The 21,106-nt window shown below is 39.7% G+C and overlaps 2 protein-coding genes across 3 annotated transcripts; one reads left to right on the top strand and one right to left on the bottom strand.

Moving 5' to 3' along the window:
• The first annotated feature begins 486 nt into the window (after nt 1-486).
• On the top strand, nt 487-10,312 carry gabarapl2 (GABA type A receptor associated protein like 2). Its single transcript, XM_005796268.3, has 4 exons — nt 487-694; nt 1,635-1,690; nt 6,155-6,327; nt 7,817-10,312. Exons 1-4 carry the CDS (start codon nt 661-663, stop codon nt 7,902-7,904), a joined length of 351 nt encoding a protein of 116 aa, XP_005796325.1. The 5' UTR covers nt 487-660; the 3' UTR covers nt 7,905-10,312.
• A 2,718-nt stretch (nt 10,313-13,030) lies between these two features.
• On the bottom strand, nt 13,031-19,820 carry adat1 (adenosine deaminase, tRNA specific 1). 2 transcript variants are annotated; one of them, XM_023345254.1, is made up of 9 exons: nt 19,568-19,820; nt 18,983-19,051; nt 18,746-18,800; nt 18,494-18,660; nt 17,680-18,268; nt 17,113-17,258; nt 16,007-16,106; nt 15,812-15,898; nt 13,031-13,543 (listed from the first exon to the last, which is right to left on the bottom strand). In XM_023345254.1, exons 1-9 carry the CDS (start codon nt 19,707-19,709, stop codon nt 13,411-13,413), a joined length of 1,488 nt encoding a protein of 495 aa, XP_023201022.1. In that variant the 5' UTR covers nt 19,710-19,820; the 3' UTR covers nt 13,031-13,410. The 2 variants fall into 2 exon arrangements, with proteins under 2 accessions (XP_023201022.1, XP_023201028.1); XM_023345260.1 differs by having other exon boundaries at nt 18,530-18,660.
• Nucleotides 19,821-21,106: the final 1,286 nt, after the last annotated feature.

The raw sequence follows: 21,106 nt of genomic DNA, 5'->3' as shown, positions 1-21,106 counted from the left end.
ATCTGAGGACATGATTTCCAACAGATTTTTCCACTCGCTAAAGAAAAATCTGCATGGACTTAATACTTTGTCAAGGCTTCCTTTGCCCTGACAAAAAATGACTACCCAAACACAGCATGGCATGGAGGCGGTGAGCCTAGTCAAAGCCCACACATCTTTATTAGCATCCTTCAGCGTACATGCATCATTGGCTCTGGCTTCTCATCTTTTTCTTAACAATAATTTATAGCGTCACAGTGGGATTAAAATCGGTATTTTCTACTGTAGTTTTTCCATCCACTCAACTTTCAATAAATAAGTTTTGACACACAAACAATTTTCCCGGAGGGCATCTATGATTGCCTTCTGGACAACTCTCAAGTCAGCAGACTTCCCTATAATAATGTATATTTATATACATTTCATTTCTATTTTACTGAGATGGACGTGTAAAGGCGCATATACTGACTGTCTGAGAGTGCACCTGAAGGCAGCAGCGCTCTGTCAGACGATGACGTCACCCTGTGTTAGACGGACAGCTGAAAGGCAGAGACTTCTTGTTGACGTTTTGCTTTGCTCGCGTTTGTTTGGATTATTTTTTTTTTTGGGGACGTTTCACCAGCATTCTCAGCAGATCCAGAAGCTCGTACCGTCACGCCTCGGTTCGGGGATCCTGCAAAGATGAAATGGATGTTTAAAGAGGACCATTCCCTCGGTAAAAAGAGAAAGAAGAAAAAAAAAGAAAAGGGGATTGGATTGTTATAAAACAGGAGCTGATTCTTGTCTTGTCACGCATCTTGATTCCATCTTTCCTTTCTGTTTTGCAGTTCCCGTATTCATGTTTTTTTCCCAATTTCCCCTCATTGGCGCATTAATGCACGTTTGGGTTTTTTTTGTGGGTTTTTTCCCCCTTTGCAACCTGCAGATGAATGCTGTAAATCAATAATGGCTGACGCTTCGGCTGTAGCAACCTCTGATAACGTGTCTTTGCTGCAGGTTACGGGCTTAGAAAACAAATTAATCAGCTGAATACACCGTAAAATATTATCTCGTGTGCATTTGCTTATTTTATTAATATTATCAAGTTTAATTACTGAAATTAGCGAGTTGAGCAACTTCTAAAGGGTGCTGACCCGCAAGGTTACTTAGCAAAATGACATTTACCCGTACCCAGATGCCAGAATTGGTTTTACACACATTTGACTTCATGCTGTGATTTCTGTAACAAATTATTGAACTTCCATATATGACTAATAATGTTTCTGAATTCAGCTTTTATTTTGAAACTCTCTTTAGATAACCTCCAAGCGCCTTTCATTAGAGGAACATCCCAAATTAGCCCCTCTATCTAGGGCTAATGAAGGCCTGCACCTAAATGAGTCCTTCCACATTTTACCACCTTCCTGGCCTCTGCTCATTTTCTGCCTGCTGTGGCAGCTTCTGGGCTCCATGACAGCCCTGGATATGCCTGATAAAAAGGTGCCGGATTCAGAAAATATTGTACTTGTGTGCATGAGCAAGCATCGGCTTATCTCTCTGCTTGTTGTGTTGCTGAGCTCTCTATCGAACCGGGCGGCTGCGGAGCAAGAATCCCAAGAGGCCTCACTCATCCCTTTAATCTCTGACTTCCTGTTTGTTTGCTGTCTCTCCCCCAGAGCACCGATGTGTGGAGTCAGCCAAAATACGCAACAAATACCCGGACAGAGTACCGGTGAGTGGTGGGGGAGGGGAGGTGCTCTTTTATTTTAAGGCTGCCGTGGTTAAGATGAAGTGACAGAGAGTCAACAAATAAAAGCAGAGGCAGGGGACAGGTATTTATCACTTCTTTTTTAGGTTACGTTAGGTTTAGGCTGTGTCAGTCTGCATGATTCCACAAATATTTTTAATATGCTCATGCATTGTTGTATTGCAGTTTTGCCCCTGGTTCCAAGACAAATTTCTACTATAGGAGACTAATAAAATTATCTTATCTTATTTAGGACACAAAGAAGTATGATTTGCATCACTTAACATGACTTACTGTTGCTTTCTTTCAATTTAGCCCCAGTGCGATTAGCCATGTAGGCCACATTTGTGGAGTTCTCAACTGCTGGTTGAAACCTTTTTCAATCTCTGCAGTTCCTCCAGAGTTACCATGAGGTTCAGTTGCTTCTCTGATTCACTCTTTCAGTTTAGTTGGACGATCATGTCCTGGTTGCTGTACTCTGTGTTCAGATGATGGATTTAGCAGAGCTCTGTGAGATATTCCAGGATTGGGGAACTGTTTGATAATTTAGTCCTGCTCTAAACTTCTCCAGGATGTTCTCCCTGACCTGATTGCTTTGTCCCCTGGTCTCCATGCTGCTCTGGGTTACCGCCCATCTGGCTCCTACCAAAAACTGCAAATTCAAGCCACAAGTTTAAGAAAACACATTTAATACATTTAGTATCATTTTTCTTTCCACTTCACAGTCATGGATATCTTTAAGTGGGGCTGTTACATAATTCCCCATCACACAGTACATTGAAGTTTGTGGTTGTAATGTGGCACAGTGTCAAAAAGTTAAAGAGCCATGAATGCTTTTGTGAAGAACTGCATTTTAAGGTTCCTATTGTTAACATTTTAACAATAAAACTCAAGGTTTCCCCCAGGAAACTAGCTAAGCCCGGTGCTCGGATGCTAGGGCAGTCATTCATCCAGGCTGGCTGTGTTTTTGAGTTAAAATGTTTTTAAAGTTGACAGAAAATTTGAAAACATCACTTGATATTTATGCATTATTGGAAGACTGGAAGATTACTTCATAAACACCAACAAAGAAGTCTTTAAAAAAAGGCAATAATAAAAAAAAAACTAGGATAAGTTAACAATGCCAAGCCTGGTGGGGGCACAAGTAAAGCCTGGTGGCCCGCCAGGCTTATAATACACTGAGGGAAAAGGTCAAACATTTTAGATAATGTGATGGTTAAGCTAAGTTTACATTTTTCGATTTCTGAGTTTTTTTTCTAAAGAACAGCTTAATTTATTTGTACTCTCTATGGCTTATAAAAATCTAATTTTGTTGCATTGCTGCATATCTCATTAGATTTGCAAAAATATAACCGTCATATTAATATCAGCATGTGACACAATGCAAATACACATTTATATTATCCCAAAAAACGTGGATTTACTCAGAAAATGTAATAATTATTCCCGTTAAGTGACAAAGTCTCATCACCTTCATTTATCCTGATTTATTGTACTGAATCGTCTTCTGTTGGGCTAAAACACTGCATGGTGACTGTGAGATGAGCCACACAGCGTTTGCTGCTCATGAATCTTTAATGCATCAGACTGATGGCAATGCAAAAAGATATGCAGGGTACCGGCCGTAAAACAGATATAGCTCTTCCAGTGGGATCCTGAGGTGTTTCCAGGCCGGAGAGGAGAGATAATCCCTTCAGTGTGACACGGATCTGTCCCAGTATCTCCTCCCTACCTGGAGAATCTCCCAGCAGAGCCGCTGAAGCTCCCCGGCGGCTCCTCCGACCATGAATCAGCAGAGTTTCAGCTCAGAGCGCTCACCTCACAGCGTTTTACCCTCAACACGTCACTCTTGCTGTCAGCTTAAACTCGCCTCATTCCCTCCGTTTTCACCCAGAACTCTAACAGAAATAGAGACTGACCTAAAAAGACGAGAGCGCGGTCCTGCTCTTCACGGTCGAACGTGGTCAGAGATTCTGAGCCTCCTCTGCCTGCGCTGTTTGTGATGACAGGTCTAGGAGGCCATCGCCTGAAAAAGGCAGGGGAAGAAATATGTGGCCATCAACCTGTGTGCTTTTTGAGTAAAACAGGATGATGCAGGAAATGGGTTTACCATTTATATGCACTTAAAAAAAATTATATGTAACAAGCAAGAAAATTTCTTCAAACAGATATTTGAACCAGATCAAGTAAAACTTTCCAGAATCCTGGAAATGCTTGTCTTAGAGGGCAAAATTCACAGTGAACGGGTTCTTCTTTTAAGGGTCAAAAGTCCCAAAATGAAACAAATAAATGTTTGTGATCATAAAAATAAAAACTGTAGAATATAAAAAATATAATAATATATTACTGTGTCATTAATATCCACAATATGCAGTAAAATAATTAAATATTGAAATTAATTATTAAAACTTTACCATGTGTGAAAATGACGTGTAAATGTCTCATTTTTGGTTGCTATATACTTTGTATTCTACAGTTTATCATGAAATTATTTAAGTCAATCACGTCGCATAAAGCATTGTTAGCCCCGCCCACTAGCTCTGATGGACAGACAATATAATTTCATAATATGTAATAATAAGACTGTGAAATAATTTAATTACATTTTTAAAAATCCATAAAAATGTATGCTTTATAATGTAATTAATACTTATTTCATGTAATTATTTCCACATCCATTTTACAAACTACATATAATTATTCAATATTTAATGTGTCTAGCCTAAAATATGCATTTAAATTTGAGACATGTTGACACCTTTTGGTTTCCGTCCTGCTCTATTCTGGAAAAGTCTCTCACTTATTCGCTGCAGCTAAATTAATCTCTTGCCAACTTTGCATCGTGCTGCACAGATAAAACGTTGCAACTTTACACAGTCCTGCATATTTAAACACGGGTGCTATTATGTCTTCCTGACAACTTCACAAGGACGTTAGAGAAGAATTGGGAACATTAAACGGGAGATTCGGAAAACAGGCAAGGCCCAGAAGTGTTCACCCTTAAACACAGAACAAATTAGCACTTGGCCAAATATTTGCACAGTTTTCAAAATTGGTTGAATTAGTTAGTCATAAAAAAATAAACTCCAGACAAACTTGCCTATTTAGAGAATGTTCAGATACTTGATTTTATAGGTTTATTTGCAATGGGAAAAAGAAATATAATGAATAAAATATTCTGTTTTGGGATCTTAGTTTCCTCCTCGTATTTTTTATAGTCAGACGCAGTTCTTCTCACAACTTTAATAAAATGGAATCAATTTGTGCGTCGAATTCTGTTATTTTCTTCTTAAGAAAGTTAGTGTTGTGCTTCTGGAACAGTCTGAACCTCAACTCGATTAAAAATGAGTGTTATTTGCTTAAACACCAAGTGAGCAAAATGAAACCGGCTAAATTTACGCGAGCTTGCCAGTTCTGTTAGGGAGAGTCCAACATCCAGTCAGAGCTGCAGGCTGTTAATGGGTTCAAAAACTGTGATTGAAATACACACAACATTTCAAAATGAAATGCACCCTGCAGCATCAGACGGTTCAGTGGTAGAGCAGGTTCACCGCATGCTGAGACCACCGACGTCGACGCAGTTGTCCCTGGTTTGATTCATGGCTTCAGCCATTTGCTGCATGTCAGGCTACCGTTGAATAAAGGTCATTAGTGCCATAAAAATCGCTAAAAAAGGAGATATTTGACCAATTCTCAGCAGGTTTGGTCAAATATATTTTGCATGCTGCATGGCATATATAAACCGTTCTTCGTTATTTTGACCCTGTGTCGATTACAGAAAAAAAATATTATAAAATTTAGTGCATAATTCTGCTATGGAAAAAGAATATTCCAATTTAGTCAGAAAATATTTAAAAGGCTGCAGCATTTATGGTGATTGTATGCTTTGTAATATCATCAGCCATTCTTCAAATATCACCTTAAACAGAGCGCCCTGCCTCTTAGTGTTAATGCGTTTTAATTAAGACATTATTTAAACTTAAATGTTTCCGTGTATTAAATTGGTTTAATTAAGTAACTTTTATCTCCGATTCTCTCAGTATAGATTTGGAAAAGTTCGTCTGCTTCTTTTATAACAGAACAAGGATCTACCAAACAGCTGCTGTGACACAAAACGTCAGCCACATGAAAAGATTGTTCATGACAAATGGTCAGTTGCCTACTGGTTGTTGATCGTGGCTCAACTTTTAAGCCTCCTTGACGTCGTTTTAGGAGGAGCAAAGATTAACGAGGTTAATGCAGGTATAATTCCAGTTTGCACAGGGATGAAATGGTAATGCTTAGGGCCCAACTGTGACATTTGTTCCAGGAACTTTCACTGACAGCAGAATGAAACACTTTATACAGGCAGACGGATAAAAAACCTTCTGAATAAACAACAATCGAGCGTAATCTTCTTGTTGGAGCGCGCGTCTAACCTCTCAGGGCGGCTTCCTGTTTGGCCTCCAGGTGATCGTGGAGAAGGTCTCCGGTTCTCAGATAGTCGACATCGATAAGAGGAAGTACCTGGTGCCTTCGGACATCACGGTGGCCCAGTTCATGTGGATCATCAGGAAACGCATCCAGCTGCCTTCGGAGAAAGCCATCTTCCTCTTCGTAGACAAAACAGTCCCCCAGTCCAGGTGAGAGCCACACAGGTGACCCCACAGTGGGTAAATACAAGAACAGGTTCTGCAGTCTGAGAAATGAGTGAGTCCTGGTAATGTGGTCGTGTTATTTCTAGTAGACGACAGTAACCAGATGAAGTAATTAAAGTAGGTTTTAACGTATGTTATTTCCACATATTCGGTGTGTGAAAGTCAACTCTCAAATCCTTTAATGTTATTAATTATGCAAATTGAGTGGGTATTATAGCTAAACCAGTGAAAGGTTAGGTTTTCTTTTGCATCCGCATGTCGTATTTGCCGAGTGTTTATCCATCCATCTGTTTAACTACAGAGCTGGAAGGTACAACAATCATCGGTTTCTTTTGTGTGAGGATTAGGCTCCACCTCCGGGTTCAGTTTGCTTAATCCTAAACTGACCACGTTTTAAAAGTAATGTTTGTCATTTCACTTCTTTAAACATTTGTTCCCACATCATTACAACCAGATGTTTACTTAAAAGCTGTACTAAAACACACATCAGCTTTTTTTCTTTTTTTTAATTGATTTTACGACATTAGATCTGATTAATCTTTACCTATTTTGAGTTAGAATTAGTACATTTATTTTTGTTTGGTAAATGCTTGAGAACCTGTTAGTACAATCCAGATGTTTACGTGCATTACCACAGTTTTTCTTAAAATTGTATGTTAAACTACATGATGCTGTTCAAAGGTAACTTTCAAGCCTTTGCGATACGTTGCTGGGATTCTTGGCCCATTCCTCCTGGGAGAACTGGTGTAGCTCAATGAGATTTACAGGCCACCTTTTTTTACACAGACCTTTCATTTTTGGTCATTTGCAAAATCTTTACTTTTTTTGGAATAACGCTTTCTTCCTTACTGAGTGGCCTTTCATGCCATGACTCTTTTTTTACCTCTTCTTTTGTACGGTGTGATGCCACTCAGCTTAAATGTTAGGAAATCAACGTTTTTAAAGCCAGGTCGTTATCATCTGGGTTTTTTCGTACTGCTTAAAGGGATACTAATATTAACATATGCAAACTGAATGTAGAAAGAAACTCTTAAAAATTTGCTGTTTTATTATTCTGGCATTTAGCAAAATTTGAAGGACCTGAAACAGAAAAAGTTTCTGATGTAATGTCAGACCATAAACCATATATGTAGCATATTTTCATTTTTGCTGAATTTTTGATTGATTTTCAGGTTCCCCGCATAGCTACAAGTGACAAAATCCACCATCATAAATCTGGAAAACTGTCATCATGAGATTGTTTCTAACCCAGTCTACTTCCCATAATGCCTCTCCTTCCTCAGATGAAGCATAAATAAAACAAACTCACGATCTCCATGAAATCTGTCCTGTTTATATCAGTTCTTGATCAGTATTTTATAATCTGAACCTGCAGCGCAGCCCGCTGCTACGCGTTCAGACAGGAGGCGTGATGAGACGGACCGCTCTCGACAGCGGCGATAACCTCGGGTCACGTTTCTGTTTTGTGCCGCAGTCTGACGATGGGCCAGCTGTACGACAAGGAGAAGGACGAGGACGGCTTTCTGTACGTGGCGTACAGCGGAGAAAACACGTTTGGTTAACGCCTCACCGAGCATCCAGCCTTCTCCCTCACACACACACACACACACACACCAACACGGAGGGGGTCCTGACACCAACACAGGCCTTCACTTGTGTAACGCCCACACACACTTCAGTTTTTGATACTGAAATATATAAATTTATTGGGTTAAACAAAAACAAAATGCTCCATTGGTTTGGGTCTGGTTTGGATGATTAGACACAGAAAATACTCGACTGTTAAGGACAGAAAAATCTGAAACACTGCCGTTAAATCCAATACACACATCACAGACGCACTTGAATGAGACTAAAAGAGGAAAAATAGTATATAAAACCAGGAAGACAACCTCCATCCTCCCTCCCATTTTTTCTTTGTTTCTGTTCTTTGTGTTCATCCAAAGCAAGAAAGAAACTGTGATCTTCAAAGCTCAAGCTCGGCGCTTTAGACTTAAGTGGCTTGATGGCTGGTGAGTCCAGAACACGGTGGAGTGAAACAGGTGTCAGTGCTCCCTCAGTTTGGCTGGTTTATATTTGCACATTGTGATTGCTGATTCAGGATCCAGAGCGCATGAGGATTTAAACTTTACTTGAAGCTAACTGTGCTGAACTGTGATATTTATCTGCCGGCAGGAAGAAAGCATATTATTCTGCGGAATCTCAGTAATTTAAGACACGGCAGAAAAGCGGAGAAACAGTAATAATGATAAATGCTACTTTTATTCTTGCTACATACAAGCAAAGAGAGGGCGAGGTTAGCTACTGTTCCCTTCTGATTCGTTTTTGGATCTTTGTGCACCATTAGATTATGAATCCATCATTTATTTGGAAGAATTTTAATGAAGTGTCTCAGAATATGTAGGATAAAAAATGGAAGACTCAGATTTGCTTTCAATTTTCTTTTGTTAAACATTAGTTTTATTTAGTTTTTTTTTTATTTTTGCATGCATCAGTCTGACAGAAGTTTGTTTTTCGCAGCTAGTATTTGTTGAGCACTTTAAATTATTATAGGTACATTCATTCTAATAACAAAGTTTACTTTTTCTTTGTGGCGCTCAAGTTTTAAAGGTGTGACATTGTAGAACATCTGGATGTGAAAATCAAGAAGTTTGACGAAACCTCTTTTTGCTGGCTGCGTCTTTTCTGTGAAAACTAAAACTGTTGGTCAGGAGTTTAAAAGAAGTCATTATCAGCATGATTATCAAACTAATGTGAATTTAATGCTTTTTTTCATGATGTACATCTCTAATAATTTTTTAAAAAGGTGGAAAATTTGACTTTTTAAGCGTTTTTCCTCATTAGGTCAGAATTATTGGTGCAGGTTCAATCATTTATTTATTTCTCATAAGAAAGATTGAAAATGTATTTTGTTTGCCAGCCATGATCATTAAAGCAACAGAAATAAACATTTAAAATGTATCACTAAATGGCAGTAGATTTTTTTTGTTGTTGGATATTTTAATTAATTAAAACAGATCACTAACTAGGCACCAGCAAAGTTGATTGGCTTTACATTTACCTTGTTATTGTTTGACACTATGAAATGATCTCTGGGTACCGATAACGGCAACCCAAGAACCACCAGCGGTACCGTTGTGGTCACAGCTTGAAGCCTGATACGATTCTGTAGTAGACATATTAAAAAAGGAAGCGCTCTGAACCGGACGAGAAAAGGACATTTTGAAGCAGAAGAAAACAAATTTGTGACCTAAAATCTAAAACTGATGAGAAAAGGTTCAAACAAGTATCTTCTGGCCATGAATTGTTGTTCAGAGACACAAGAGAAATGCTCTGATTTTTGATTATCGAGGGGGAAATTGAAGCCATACTAAACAGCTTGCATGCAGTTATTCATTTTTTTTACACTTTCTCCTAGTATTTCTACACTTCCGTTAGTGAAGAGTAAACTGTATGCTAATAATCATATATCTTCAGATTATTTCTTATTTTTTGTGCCATTTTAGAAATCTGCTTGGCAAGAAGCACCCAAAGAGCAGCAGAAGAGAGATTCTGGGATATTTTAATGGGACGTGTGCGTCATAAAAAAATGGGATTTGTCACAACACGTTGCTGATTTTCTTTTTATAATTTACAGCAGAAATCACCAATCATGCAGTAACGGAGAAATAGTTTTTAATGATCTTGCTCACATGAAGCATAGAGATATGATTTCTCTGGTTAATTTACCTCTCTTCTCTCAGACGAAGCTAGCTGACATTTTAACAGCTGTAGTTTGTTTTGGTGCTGAGAAATCATAGCTGAGCCTCACAAAGATGAGACCGCCCTTTAAAAATACTGAAGGAAGGAGTGTCGTCCATTGTCCTTCCATCGTCATTAGATACATGTTACATATGTGAAGGGATTTTCCATATTTGTAAAATGTATGTAGCCAACTGAAGTGATCAATAAAAATAATAAGCTGCTTTCAAAGTCTGTCTTCTTAATATAAAATGTGCCTTTCTGGTTGTCTTTTAACTCTGTATGTCTATCATGAGTTACAACATTGCTTGTTTGGGTGACTATTATCAGATTTCCACGTCAAGGTGATGAAACGACGCCCAACTCCTCTTTAGTTTAGTCCGCTGAAGTTCTCAGATTCTCGTTTCTCTGTCTGGATGACGGAGTTCAGATATTTGCAAAGCGGCCTGTAATCTTCCCATTTAGATCTGCAGCAACAACAGATCCTAATGTTGCACAAAAGTGATGTCGAGACATGCGGTGGTTGTAAATTTCCTTTACGTTCCTTTTTTATCTGAAAATACAAACAACGTTCATAAATCCAACGTGCGTCACACTATGGCTGCTACTTACTACTGAGCCTCTTCAACACAGAAACTTAGCTTAGCTGTCTCGACTGAGATAATCATATCTCCGTTATTAACACAGCGAGACATTTTGTCTTATGAAACTTTACAACTTCATGTTACAAACATACAATGCCTTTTGGTAACTTTTCCACTATTTCGGCTTACCTGAAAATACAAACAACATTCATAAATCCAACGTGCGTCACACTATGGCTGCTATGTACTACGGAGCTTCAACACAGAAACTTAGGACCCAAGGCTGCCCTAAAAGCGCCTGCTCAAAACTGACGCCTTTCTAAACTCATTTCCCTCTCATCAGCCAGAATAGTTACCAACATATATATGAATGTTCAGCTTAACATGGACAATGAAACACAGCGCTTTTTAATAACAAAACAAAACATTCATAGGAAAGAGAATAGAATAATATTTTAATGGAAGGGGGCGGAGGGTTCCTTGATCTAAAGGCCCCAGCAACTGGTCCTCCACACTTCTCTAAGGTTATTGTTGATGTCTTTCCGTCTTGGCGTTTGGTTACCAAACACCTTTTGACAATTAATCAATCAACACGTTTAATTAGCAGCACCTGGCCAGGTAGAATCAGTTTTTAACGCAGTTTGGCTTCATCTTTGTTAAATAAAGACGGTGAGGAATATGTCGTGTCCTTTTTTGTACTGTTTGTATAATCAGTAAAAGAATATTTCATAATCCCTACAAGTAAATTAGGCAGAATTTTTAAAATCATAACTGTAATTGTAATAAAAATCCACATCTAATGTGTGCGTCACTACTCTCCGTAAAGCGTAAAGCATAAAGATCATTTTGTCCTTTATGATAAACTCGCCTGCACTTTTCAGTTTTTCTTTGGTCTTCTGTGGAAATGCTAACGGGTAAGAAAAACAAAAAATATTGAAGTTTCTGGTGTTACATATGCATTATATTCTGATAACCCACAGAGCTGATTCACAAACTCTTCTTTCAGGTGCTTCCATGCTAATTATCAGTGATCCATTAAAAGTATGTTGTAATTTGACTATTTCAACTATAGCAGTTTCAACAAAATCACGAGTGCAATGCTGATGAATCAAAATATGCATAATCAAAATCTATCCAAGGACATCCTATCCAACATGCTGAGAGGAAGATTTGCCTCCTTAGAGATTCATTCTGTTTCTTATGACCAAACACATTTTTCACTTGTTAAATTATGGGTTAAGTTTAATTTCCTGGTTTCCTGATTGCTGTCAGGATGCTACAGGAAGTCACTGAAACAGAACCTGGCTGACATGAAGTAGACTAAAGGAGCTCATAAAGCAACACATCCCGTCCCAATTAGGGCTGAAACGATTCCTCGAATGATTCGAGTACCTCGATTATTAAAATTCCTCGAGGAAAATTTACCTGCCTCGAAGCTTCGTTAATTTATGTTTTATTATTTAGCGCACCGTGTTCCGGCCGGAACATTATTTGCGTTGCGCGGAGCTCTCACTTCCGCCTCTGAGTTGTTGACGAAAGCTAAGTGTTCGTGGCATGGCCGTGGGGATTTTATTGATCCATGATAATGTCCGGGTATTCGGACATCCCCAACTCCAGGCGACATTTCCCGTATTCTCAAACCCAAAGCTTGACAAGTATGGGGCAAGGTGCTAATTCATCTATTAAACTGACAGAAGATGAACACATAAACTAAAAGCTGGAGTATAGACATTTTATAAGTGTATTTGTGAGCCTGCCTCTTTATTATTAAATTGAATAGAATTTCAGATCTTTGTATAACTTTTCTTCAGGTTAACTTAGAAAGTGAGCTATTATTGTTACAGGTTAGTTTAATAAACTACAAAAAAGTAAGTGTTGGGGATGCTCAAAAATGAAAAACTGGACTGATATTGATATCCGATAGTAACACCGGTGTTATGCCAGATTTACCAATATTTTATTTTATAATTTTTTTAAATCCGATTACTCGATTAATCGTAAGAATAATCAATAGATTACTTGATTACTAAAATATTCATTTACAACAGCCCTAGTCAAATCTAAAGAAATCCAAGAACAAGTCAGAAGTCGATGACTGCTATTAGCATGAAAACGAATATGAAGCCGTTTGTGAGGCTTTGGGGCAGCAGGGAACCACGCTGAGATATGGAGCAGCCAACCAACTAAAATTACTCCTAGAGCTCTACAAAGGACCAACAACATCTAAATGCTGCTGACCTCACCAGCCTCAGGTCAGGTCAGAGTTCATGACTCAGCAATAAGAAAGGAATCTGAAGGTCGATGCCAAGTTTCCTGAAACATCTCAACTATCCATAAAACTTGCAATTCAGGAAAGCAGCAGATAGAGACTACTGATTTTATTCTGTTGTATCTGTGGGAGAAACACAAGGAAAGTTTGATAATTAATGCAGCGAAGTGAAAGTTGCAGGCTGGTCAGCTGTGTTTTCAGAGAGCTCTCACAACGTGAAAATAAAGCAGCCACATGCAGACATCAGCGGGACGGAGCGGGTCGTCCTGCTGTGAGTTCTGAGCCGCAGAGCAGCTGAGCTAACAGCCAGCCAGGGGAAAGTGACGCTTTGTCTCTGGTTCTGCCATCCTCGGTTTGAAATCAGTTTTCTGCTGGCCGGCGGCTGTTTCAGCACATGACCCTCCGGGTTTGCGCTGCAACAAAGCCGGTTTTTCATCAAGCCTGACGAGGACATTCCTGCTGCAGAGTCGGCTTTCAGCGAAACAGGAGGAGGTTTCTGTCGCTGCAAGGCCACAGAGGGAAGGCCTGCAGACGCAGCTGCTGCCAGGCTCGCTGGTACGACTGGGAGGCCTGCTTATGGTCCCAGTAGGTGTGCAGCTCTCCTGACCTGAGCAAACAGAAGAACGAGGGTTGGACTCTTTGTGCGCCTGTATTTCAAGTATTACTCATCAAGCTGCGACAAATGAACGGGAATAAAAATGGTAAAAGATGCTAGATGAGTACAACATGAGGCAGGAAATACCTATAGAGTGTTTGCGCAGTGTGTGTACTCGGAGCAGACTACCTGATCCTGTCCTCTGGTAAAACTGGGACATGTTTCTGAATAAAGTAGCTGAAGTTTCTTCTCATAATCTCTTATTTATGGCAGTCAGATGTGCTAACTTCAAGAGCTTTGCCAAAATAAGGAATTCACAGCAAACATCACTAACGCACTAATGCTACATCTCAAGTGCCACAGTTTTATGATTTAACAACTCGAGAAATCACATAATAATTTAAGTTTATCTAATCTAATATTCACAAATGTAATTGATTTAATAAATAAAACTCATATGTAGGGTCTTTATGCTCAGAGTACTATGTTTAAATAAAAATATTTTCTATTTATACTTTTTATGATTACAGTTAATGAAAATTAAAAGCTTAGTTTCAAGAGGGATTTTTAATGCAGAAATGTTCTGCTATGGCAAACGCAAGATTCCTGGAGGCTTCACCAACTCATTTATGAGACTTAAGACAATTATGTATGAAACTTAAGACCTGTATTAGATAAAATGATCCCATGGGAAAGGTGAATGTTGTCCAGTCACTTAGCGATAAATCTGCACTTAAATCAGGATAGATAGATAGATGCAAAAAAGCAAGCTAGTAACTAGCTAGCTAGCTTTTGTTTTAGCTAGCTAGAAAATGTTTCTCCTTCATCCATTCCCACTGCAGGAGCCAGAGCTAATGGTTCCTGCTAATACAGCTGCTAATATGCGCTTTGCTAGCTAGCAAAGGTATATTAGCAGCTAGTTACCGTTAGCCTCAACCATTTTGAGTCACAACGCAATGAAGAAGCAGCTAATTATACTCTACAGAAAATGAACATGTTTTAAAGTATCCTGGCTAATATTTATTATGCTATTGGTCTTTTGCAATATTTCTATTGTCTGAGAAACCAAACTAAAGTTTCAGTTTCCCCATCATCATTAAAATTACAAGAAAAAGCAGCATGAAATATACAACTTTTTAAATAAATTTTTGAAACAAATTAGAGTTCTGATGCTATTCTAATTTACTGAGACGCACCAATAAATCAGTGATTTCTTTTATTCGCCAGTGATCACTTTTCATGCAGCTGCACAGTTTGGATCTAAATAATCAGAACAATAATTCATCTGCACCTTCTTCCTGTCACAGGGAAGAGAAGAAAACTTCGTAGTGACCCGTTGGTAAGATAACCATGTTACTGGAAGCTGCAGTTTTGTTTTCAGGTGGGGAATAATGAGCCACTTGTGCAAAGAAAGCAGCGGATCAGGTTCTGTGCTGAAGCGCTGAGGAACAGAGGAGCCTCTGTTTCTCCTCCAGAAAAGATTCCCAGCCATCAGCACACAATGTGGGCCTGGTTACACACATTCAAACAGAGACTTGTGTTTCTGTTGTTTCAGGGGACGCATATTGATTCGGAGCAATGACAAAACTGTATATAAAACAAAATACCTAAAAGTATTGAATTTTTCCTTAAAAGCTTCCTCATTTAGTGACAGAAAACACTTTGGACATTCTGGATCTGCCGGTAAAGAACATTCTGACAATGGCTCTGTGTAAACTGACCCAAATAGATATGATTATAACACTTTCAAAAAAATATGTGAACAGGCACAGCCTCAGGCAAAATCAAGAAGATTATCACATAAAATCTGGTCAGTAAAAACTAAATTTTACTGTTTTGCCTTTTAAGGGCTTAAATACTGGCCTAGATTCACAGATAGTCGGATTTAAAAGCAACCAAAACGTGATTATAGTCAAAGTACAACACAGACATCTACTAACTGTATTACAAGTACAAGTGTTCGGTCAAAATTTCTGACCGAAATAATTAACAGCAGAGTGTAATATCTGAGCATTGGGATGGGTTTAGTAACAAAATGAGGAGCAGTGCAAAAAGAAGTTGCTAAGACAGGAAAAAAAAACATTTAAATCAGTGTAAAAATATTTTTAAAATACATTTAAATGTACTTTAACACACTTCTTGATGCCTGACTTAGGTCAAAGCTTAGTTCATTTTAAACATGAAGGGTATCTTTATTGAACAACATTAATTTAAAAAAATAATAAGAAACAGTAGGAAATAAATCCCTGATTTCTGCTGGATGGGAAGTCTGTCTGTCACCTGAGAGAGTCGGGCAGAGCCGAAGGGTCAGTGGCCGCTACGAGAGACAGGAACGAGTGAAAAAGCTCCAGTTTACACAGCAGAGACCTTAAAACACAAAACGACATGAAGACAAACCTCAGGAGGAAACTTTAATGACACAATAACAGTAAAAAAATACTTAAATTAAGAGCCGGTAAGAGGTGAGGCGTCTACCTAGCTTTAGGTGTTCCCAGGACTTTCTTGGTGACGCCATGTTTGTAGCCGTTGGCAGTGACATCTAGTGGCTGATCTGCAACATTACACCAGCTGATGGCTGAAAGACGAGGGACAATTATTTCAGCTTATAAGAAAAAGTAAAACTACATTAAATGTAATTTTTCCCCACTTAAATCTTTTTTCTTATATAGAAAATATTTATTCAAAATGTATATAGTATTTTATATAGATTCTAACAAAAGAATAGTGCTGCCCAAATAAATTTTCTTCTAGCTTAATATTTCTATAATCTTTTTTAATTAAAGTCAGTTTTTCACTTTGCGAACACAAAATAAATGTATTTTTATTAACACAAACACTAATTATTACAAACATAAATTGTGCAATTTATTTGAAACTCTGGGTCAGGCTCAATCAGACTGGATAATCAGCTTCTGTGAACATCATTTTTCAAGTTTTGCCATAAATTCCAAAGTAAGTTTAGGTCTGGACTTTGACTAGGCCTTTCTAACCCATGAATGTGCTTTGATCTGAATTACTGTAGCTCTTGCGGGATTGTAACAGCTGTCATCCTGCTCTAAACACAGGGGCCTCTACCTGTGCTGATGTGGAGTATCCAGAGATGTACTGATCAGATTTCCACAGCCAATTTCCGTCTCCAGTTTGTGTAGAGCCTTCATCTCCTGACAACTTTTAGTACTTATTATAATTTTTAACAGCTAGACCATAGATTAAAAACGGCATATGTTCTATGGCCTTCCTGTTGTCTGCTAAAGGTCTCTCTCTCAGCCTCAATGAACAGCTGACGTGTCGACATGTCATAGATAAAGCCGTTTTAGTCTTTATCGGAGAAACAGTTTCCTGGATGGGTATGGTGCTTTCACTGATCAGAGTTTTCTACCAATCCCAGTCAGTTCTCATCAAACTGAATATTGGAAGAGTTTGGTCCCCAGGTTGGTGGATCTCCTCATTAGTTTGGATTTCTTTCCAGTTTCCCACAGCCTCATTAATATTGCAGACCTCCAGACTAGCTCCCACTGAAACTGTAACAAAGTAATCACAGTTTTAAGTGTTCAGTGATGGTATTTGTTGGGAGAACTGACCCGCTCCACACGGGGAGATGCGTCCCTGTCCGCCCTGGTGTTGGAGCTCGGTTTGGTTCTGGCTGAACTGGAACTCCAGGCTGGACTGCAGCAGCAGCGGCGAACAGACAGAGAAACCAGCAGGAAGCTCTGAAACGCGGGAGCACCTGCAAGTAGAAGGAAATTATCCACAAAGAAGACTTTAACTACACTCTATCTGTTCTTGGTGGAACTGATAAGCTTCGCTTTAGCAGGCTGGTTTCCTGCTACGGATGCGGACAGCCCAGAATTTTTAAACAGTGTTGACATCAGGGCTTTGAATAGGACATTGGGGTCCTCTTTTTCAGGCATCTAGCTGTACAGTATCACTATATAAGCACTCAGCATGATGCTGCCATAACTAAGCAACAGCAAGCTGATACAATATTTCTAGGTTTGAAAGTCTCCATTTGATTAGTTCATTCTGTATGTGGTGCCGTTAGTCTTCTACAGTAAACGTTTTAAATATTAAAAATAATAATAAAATCACTAAAAAGAAAAGCACTTGGCCTTCCTCCAGCAGAATAAGAGTCTCTGCAAGCTGCGCACCTCATGACCAGCGCCCTGTGCATGACTTCCTGGCTGTACGGACACTTGCCCACCACCACCGTGTCGAAGTACAGCGCCTCCTCCAGGTAATGAGACAGCAGCGCACCCTGGAAGCCCAGCACCCCCCAGCGGGCCAGTTTGTCGCTGCAGGACAGGGACAGAGTCGGCTCTCCTCGACCCGGCTTCACACGGAGGACCCCGGTGCTGTGGTAGCCCTCCCCAGGCAGCAGCGGGTCGGCCGGGCCTCCTGGGACACACTTGGCGCCCGTCCTGTGAACGTCTCCGACCAGTTCAGCGTCTGACTGCCTCGAGTCTACGGAATCTCCTGGTTTGAGCTCCGACGCTGATGCAGGAACAGACACGACTCTGTCAGGCGATTTAGTCCTGGATTCAAACGGGTCCGTTTCTCCTTCTTTTGTCTCTTCCTCTGCGAGTCGAGGCAGCTTCAAGTTCCCTCCTTCGCCGGGTTCCTCGACTTTCCTTTTCAAGTTCCGTCCTCCGTCCGTCTCTCCACAGCTGCTCACAGATGTGACGGGGGGACAGGGCTGGGACTGGGAGTCCCTCATGGGGATGATGGACGCGTCACCGCCTGGGGATAAAAAACAAGAGCCTCAGAAACCTTCAGGTCAGAGAGTTTCCATGGTGACGAACTAGTAAAACATAGGAAACCTTAACCTTAAATGTCAGTATCAGAATTTATTTCAATGGTGAAATAAATTCTGGATTTTACTGTACTACAAACTCACTTTTAGTAGTCATTCTGTCGCTAAAGATGAAGATATTGCAAATAATAACACTTTCCTAGCTTACTTACAGCTTGTTAAGCACAGTAGGAGCATACTGGACTCACAGGGAGTGTGACTGGTGAAGAGCAGGAAAGAAACTCCGGGCTGAAGCCTCCACTTCCCTCTCCGATCCGCTGGGCGAAACAGCGAGCTGTAGCGAGAGCTCACGGCTCTGTGAAGCTCCTGGGTCAGATACCTGCACAGAAATTCATCCACACTGAGCTCAGGGTGGAGAAAACGTCCACGGAGAAACACAACAGAGAGAAATTCTGCTCATTCACCTGATGCAGCCTCTTCTGGCGATGACTTCAGCATGGCTGTCGTTGAGCACGTCACCTGATTCAGAAAACGGTTTTCATTTAAAAACGAGAAAGCTCATCTTTAAGCTGCACCGCATTCAGACCTTAATAGAGACTAAAATGCTGAGAAAATTTTAAAGCAACGTCCAAAGCAAGGGTTTGAATAATAAATTTTGTAAGCGAGGCAGAGAGGCAAAGGAAAAACAGGATCACACAGACCAGCGGCACTCATGGCTGCCTTTCCGATACACTTAGTCCCGGTTCCCAAGGAAACAACCTCCATCTCCACTGGAAAACAAAAACATTTAATTTCATATGTCAGAGATCCAGACTTTTATGTAAAGTTTATGCTGTACTGAACAAGGCCTGAGTCTAGACTGTGCAAACATTTTAAACCACCTCTTTACAGTTTGCTTTGCTGCAGTTAGAGATGAATCACATGCTGATGCCTCACAATCCTGTCAAATCCACCATTTCTTTTGTGGATGGTTTTTTTCCTTCCACTGAGCTTTCCATCTATATGTTTATCCAACCAGTCTCTTTCTCAATGACCTGTTTCGGCATTCCGACTTTCCAGAGGGTTTCTTCTCCATGTTCCAAACACAAATCTTTTGTTCACTAATCTTATGAAATTAATTAAATCAACAATTCTTCAGAAATTTAATTTTGCATTTAAATAGCCGTATGCCAATCGGATTCTGCACAGTATTCCAGGCTCTCACAAACTAAGATAGTTTTTAGAAACACGGATTTATTAATTGGTACAATCAGACCATGATGTTGTGGTTGGTTGTGCTCTCCAACCTGAGTCGGAGTTTGGTCTCCGGGTGATCCGGAGCACAGCGGCCAGCAGGCTCCACTCTCTGCCCGGCTCGGGCTTCCCTCTCCGGGGCAGCTGGCGGAAACGCTCGTAGCACAACTCGGCGACTTCATCCGCATTTATCATATTAAACAGGAGAAAACTCGTTCAAATGTGGTCAAATTGCTGTTTGACGTGTATTAGTTTAAAAGCGTGTTGATTGAACCACGTGAACCGATTTGAAAACATCTCCAAAACACAGAGGAAGTACTTCCGGGATGGAAAGAAGGCGGGATTTCCACAATAAAAGCCCGTTATGTTATCTCTCCCCCCTCTTTTTCTACAACCTAAAGTAGAATGGCAGAAAGTAATCTTTAATGTTGCAGAATATATACAGTACAGACCAAAAGTTTGGACACACCTTTTAATTCAATGAGTTTCCTTTATTTTCATAACTATTGACATTGTAGATTCACACTGAAGGCATCAAAACTATGAATAACACATGTGGAAATATGCACTAAACAAAAAAGTGTAAAACAACTGAAAATACCCCTTATATTCTAGTTTCTTCAAAGTAGCAACCTTTTGCTGTGATTACTGCTTTGCACACACTCTGCATTTTCTTGATGAGCTTCAAGAGGTCGTCACCTGAAATGGTTTTCACTTCATATGTGCCCTGTCAGGTTAATAAGTGGGATTTATTGCCTTATAAAAAGTCATGAAAATAAAGAAAACCCATTGAATTAGAAAGGTGTGCCCAAACCTTTGGTCTGTACTGTATATAAATAAATAAATAAATAAATAAATAAATAAAAAGACCCAGAAGTCTGGACTAAAGCGCAATTCTCATATGCAAAACCATAACATAGGGAGGAATAACAGAAAAGAAAAGAAATGCAACCAACTGTTGAATAACCTACCACATGACCTATGAATATAATGCCAATTTTGTTCGTTCTGGGCGCACCACTTGGTAGCAATGTTTGTAGCAAGAAGGTCCGATGAAGGCAAATCTGTTAAACTCAAGGCCTGGGGGCCAAATCCGGCCCACCATAAGTTTTTATGTGGCCCTTTAGACTCTGAAGAATTACAGAACTTGAACTTTCAAGATAACAGATATGTGCTTAAAATTCTTTATTGAATCAAAGCAATTTTTTTCTGTATAGTGGCAAATTACATCAAAAATAATAAGAGACAGCTATTTATGAATATTTTAAGTTTGCTAGTGGGTAGTTTTATCACTGCATTCTTCCACATCCAGCCTTTTGGAGACATTCTTGATCTTGAAATGGCCCAAAATGAAAGAGTTTGACTCCCTCCCTGCTCTACAGTGTTTGTCTCTGAGGTCCCCTGTGACAGGCTGATATCCTGTCCAGGATGTACCACCATTGGAAATAGGCAGATGATTTTTGCATTGTAGTCCGTTTTCACAACTCAATCCAGTTGCGTCTCCTTTTAGTATTTAGGCTTTTTTGATGTTCTGTTGCACCTCTAAGGTATCTTCAAATCCAGATGTAGTCACAGCCAGCGGCCAGTTCGTA

The sequence above is a fragment of the Xiphophorus maculatus genome, chromosome 2, assembly GCF_002775205.1.
Source record: "Xiphophorus maculatus strain JP 163 A chromosome 2, X_maculatus-5.0-male, whole genome shotgun sequence".
Classification (NCBI taxonomy): Eukaryota; Metazoa; Chordata; class Actinopteri; order Cyprinodontiformes; family Poeciliidae; genus Xiphophorus; species Xiphophorus maculatus.
Note: the sequence above shows the minus strand (reverse complement) of the source record. Positions and strands in the feature narration are given on the sequence as shown.

Bases quoted from the DNA above. Each gene is read 5' to 3' on its own strand.
- adat1 (XM_023345254.1), bottom strand. From the start codon at position 19,709: ATGATAAATGCGGATGAAGTCGCCGAGTTGTGCTACGAGCGTTTCCGC. The intron at 17,259-17,679 runs GTGCGCAGCTTG...TTCTACTTGCAG, and splicing joins CACAGGGCGCTGGTCATGAG to GTGCTCCCGCGTTTCAGAGC. The intron at 15,899-16,006 runs GTAGACGCCTCA...TTGTGTTTTAAG, and splicing joins CTGGGAACACCTAAAGCTAG to GTCTCTGCTGTGTAAACTGG.
- gabarapl2 (XM_005796268.3), top strand. From the start codon at position 661: ATGAAATGGATGTTTAAAGAGGACCATTCCCTCG. The intron at 695-1,634 runs GTAAAAAGAGAA...TCTCTCCCCCAG, and splicing joins TAAAGAGGACCATTCCCTCG to AGCACCGATGTGTGGAGTCA. The intron at 1,691-6,154 runs GTGAGTGGTGGG...TTTGGCCTCCAG, and splicing joins AATACCCGGACAGAGTACCG to GTGATCGTGGAGAAGGTCTC.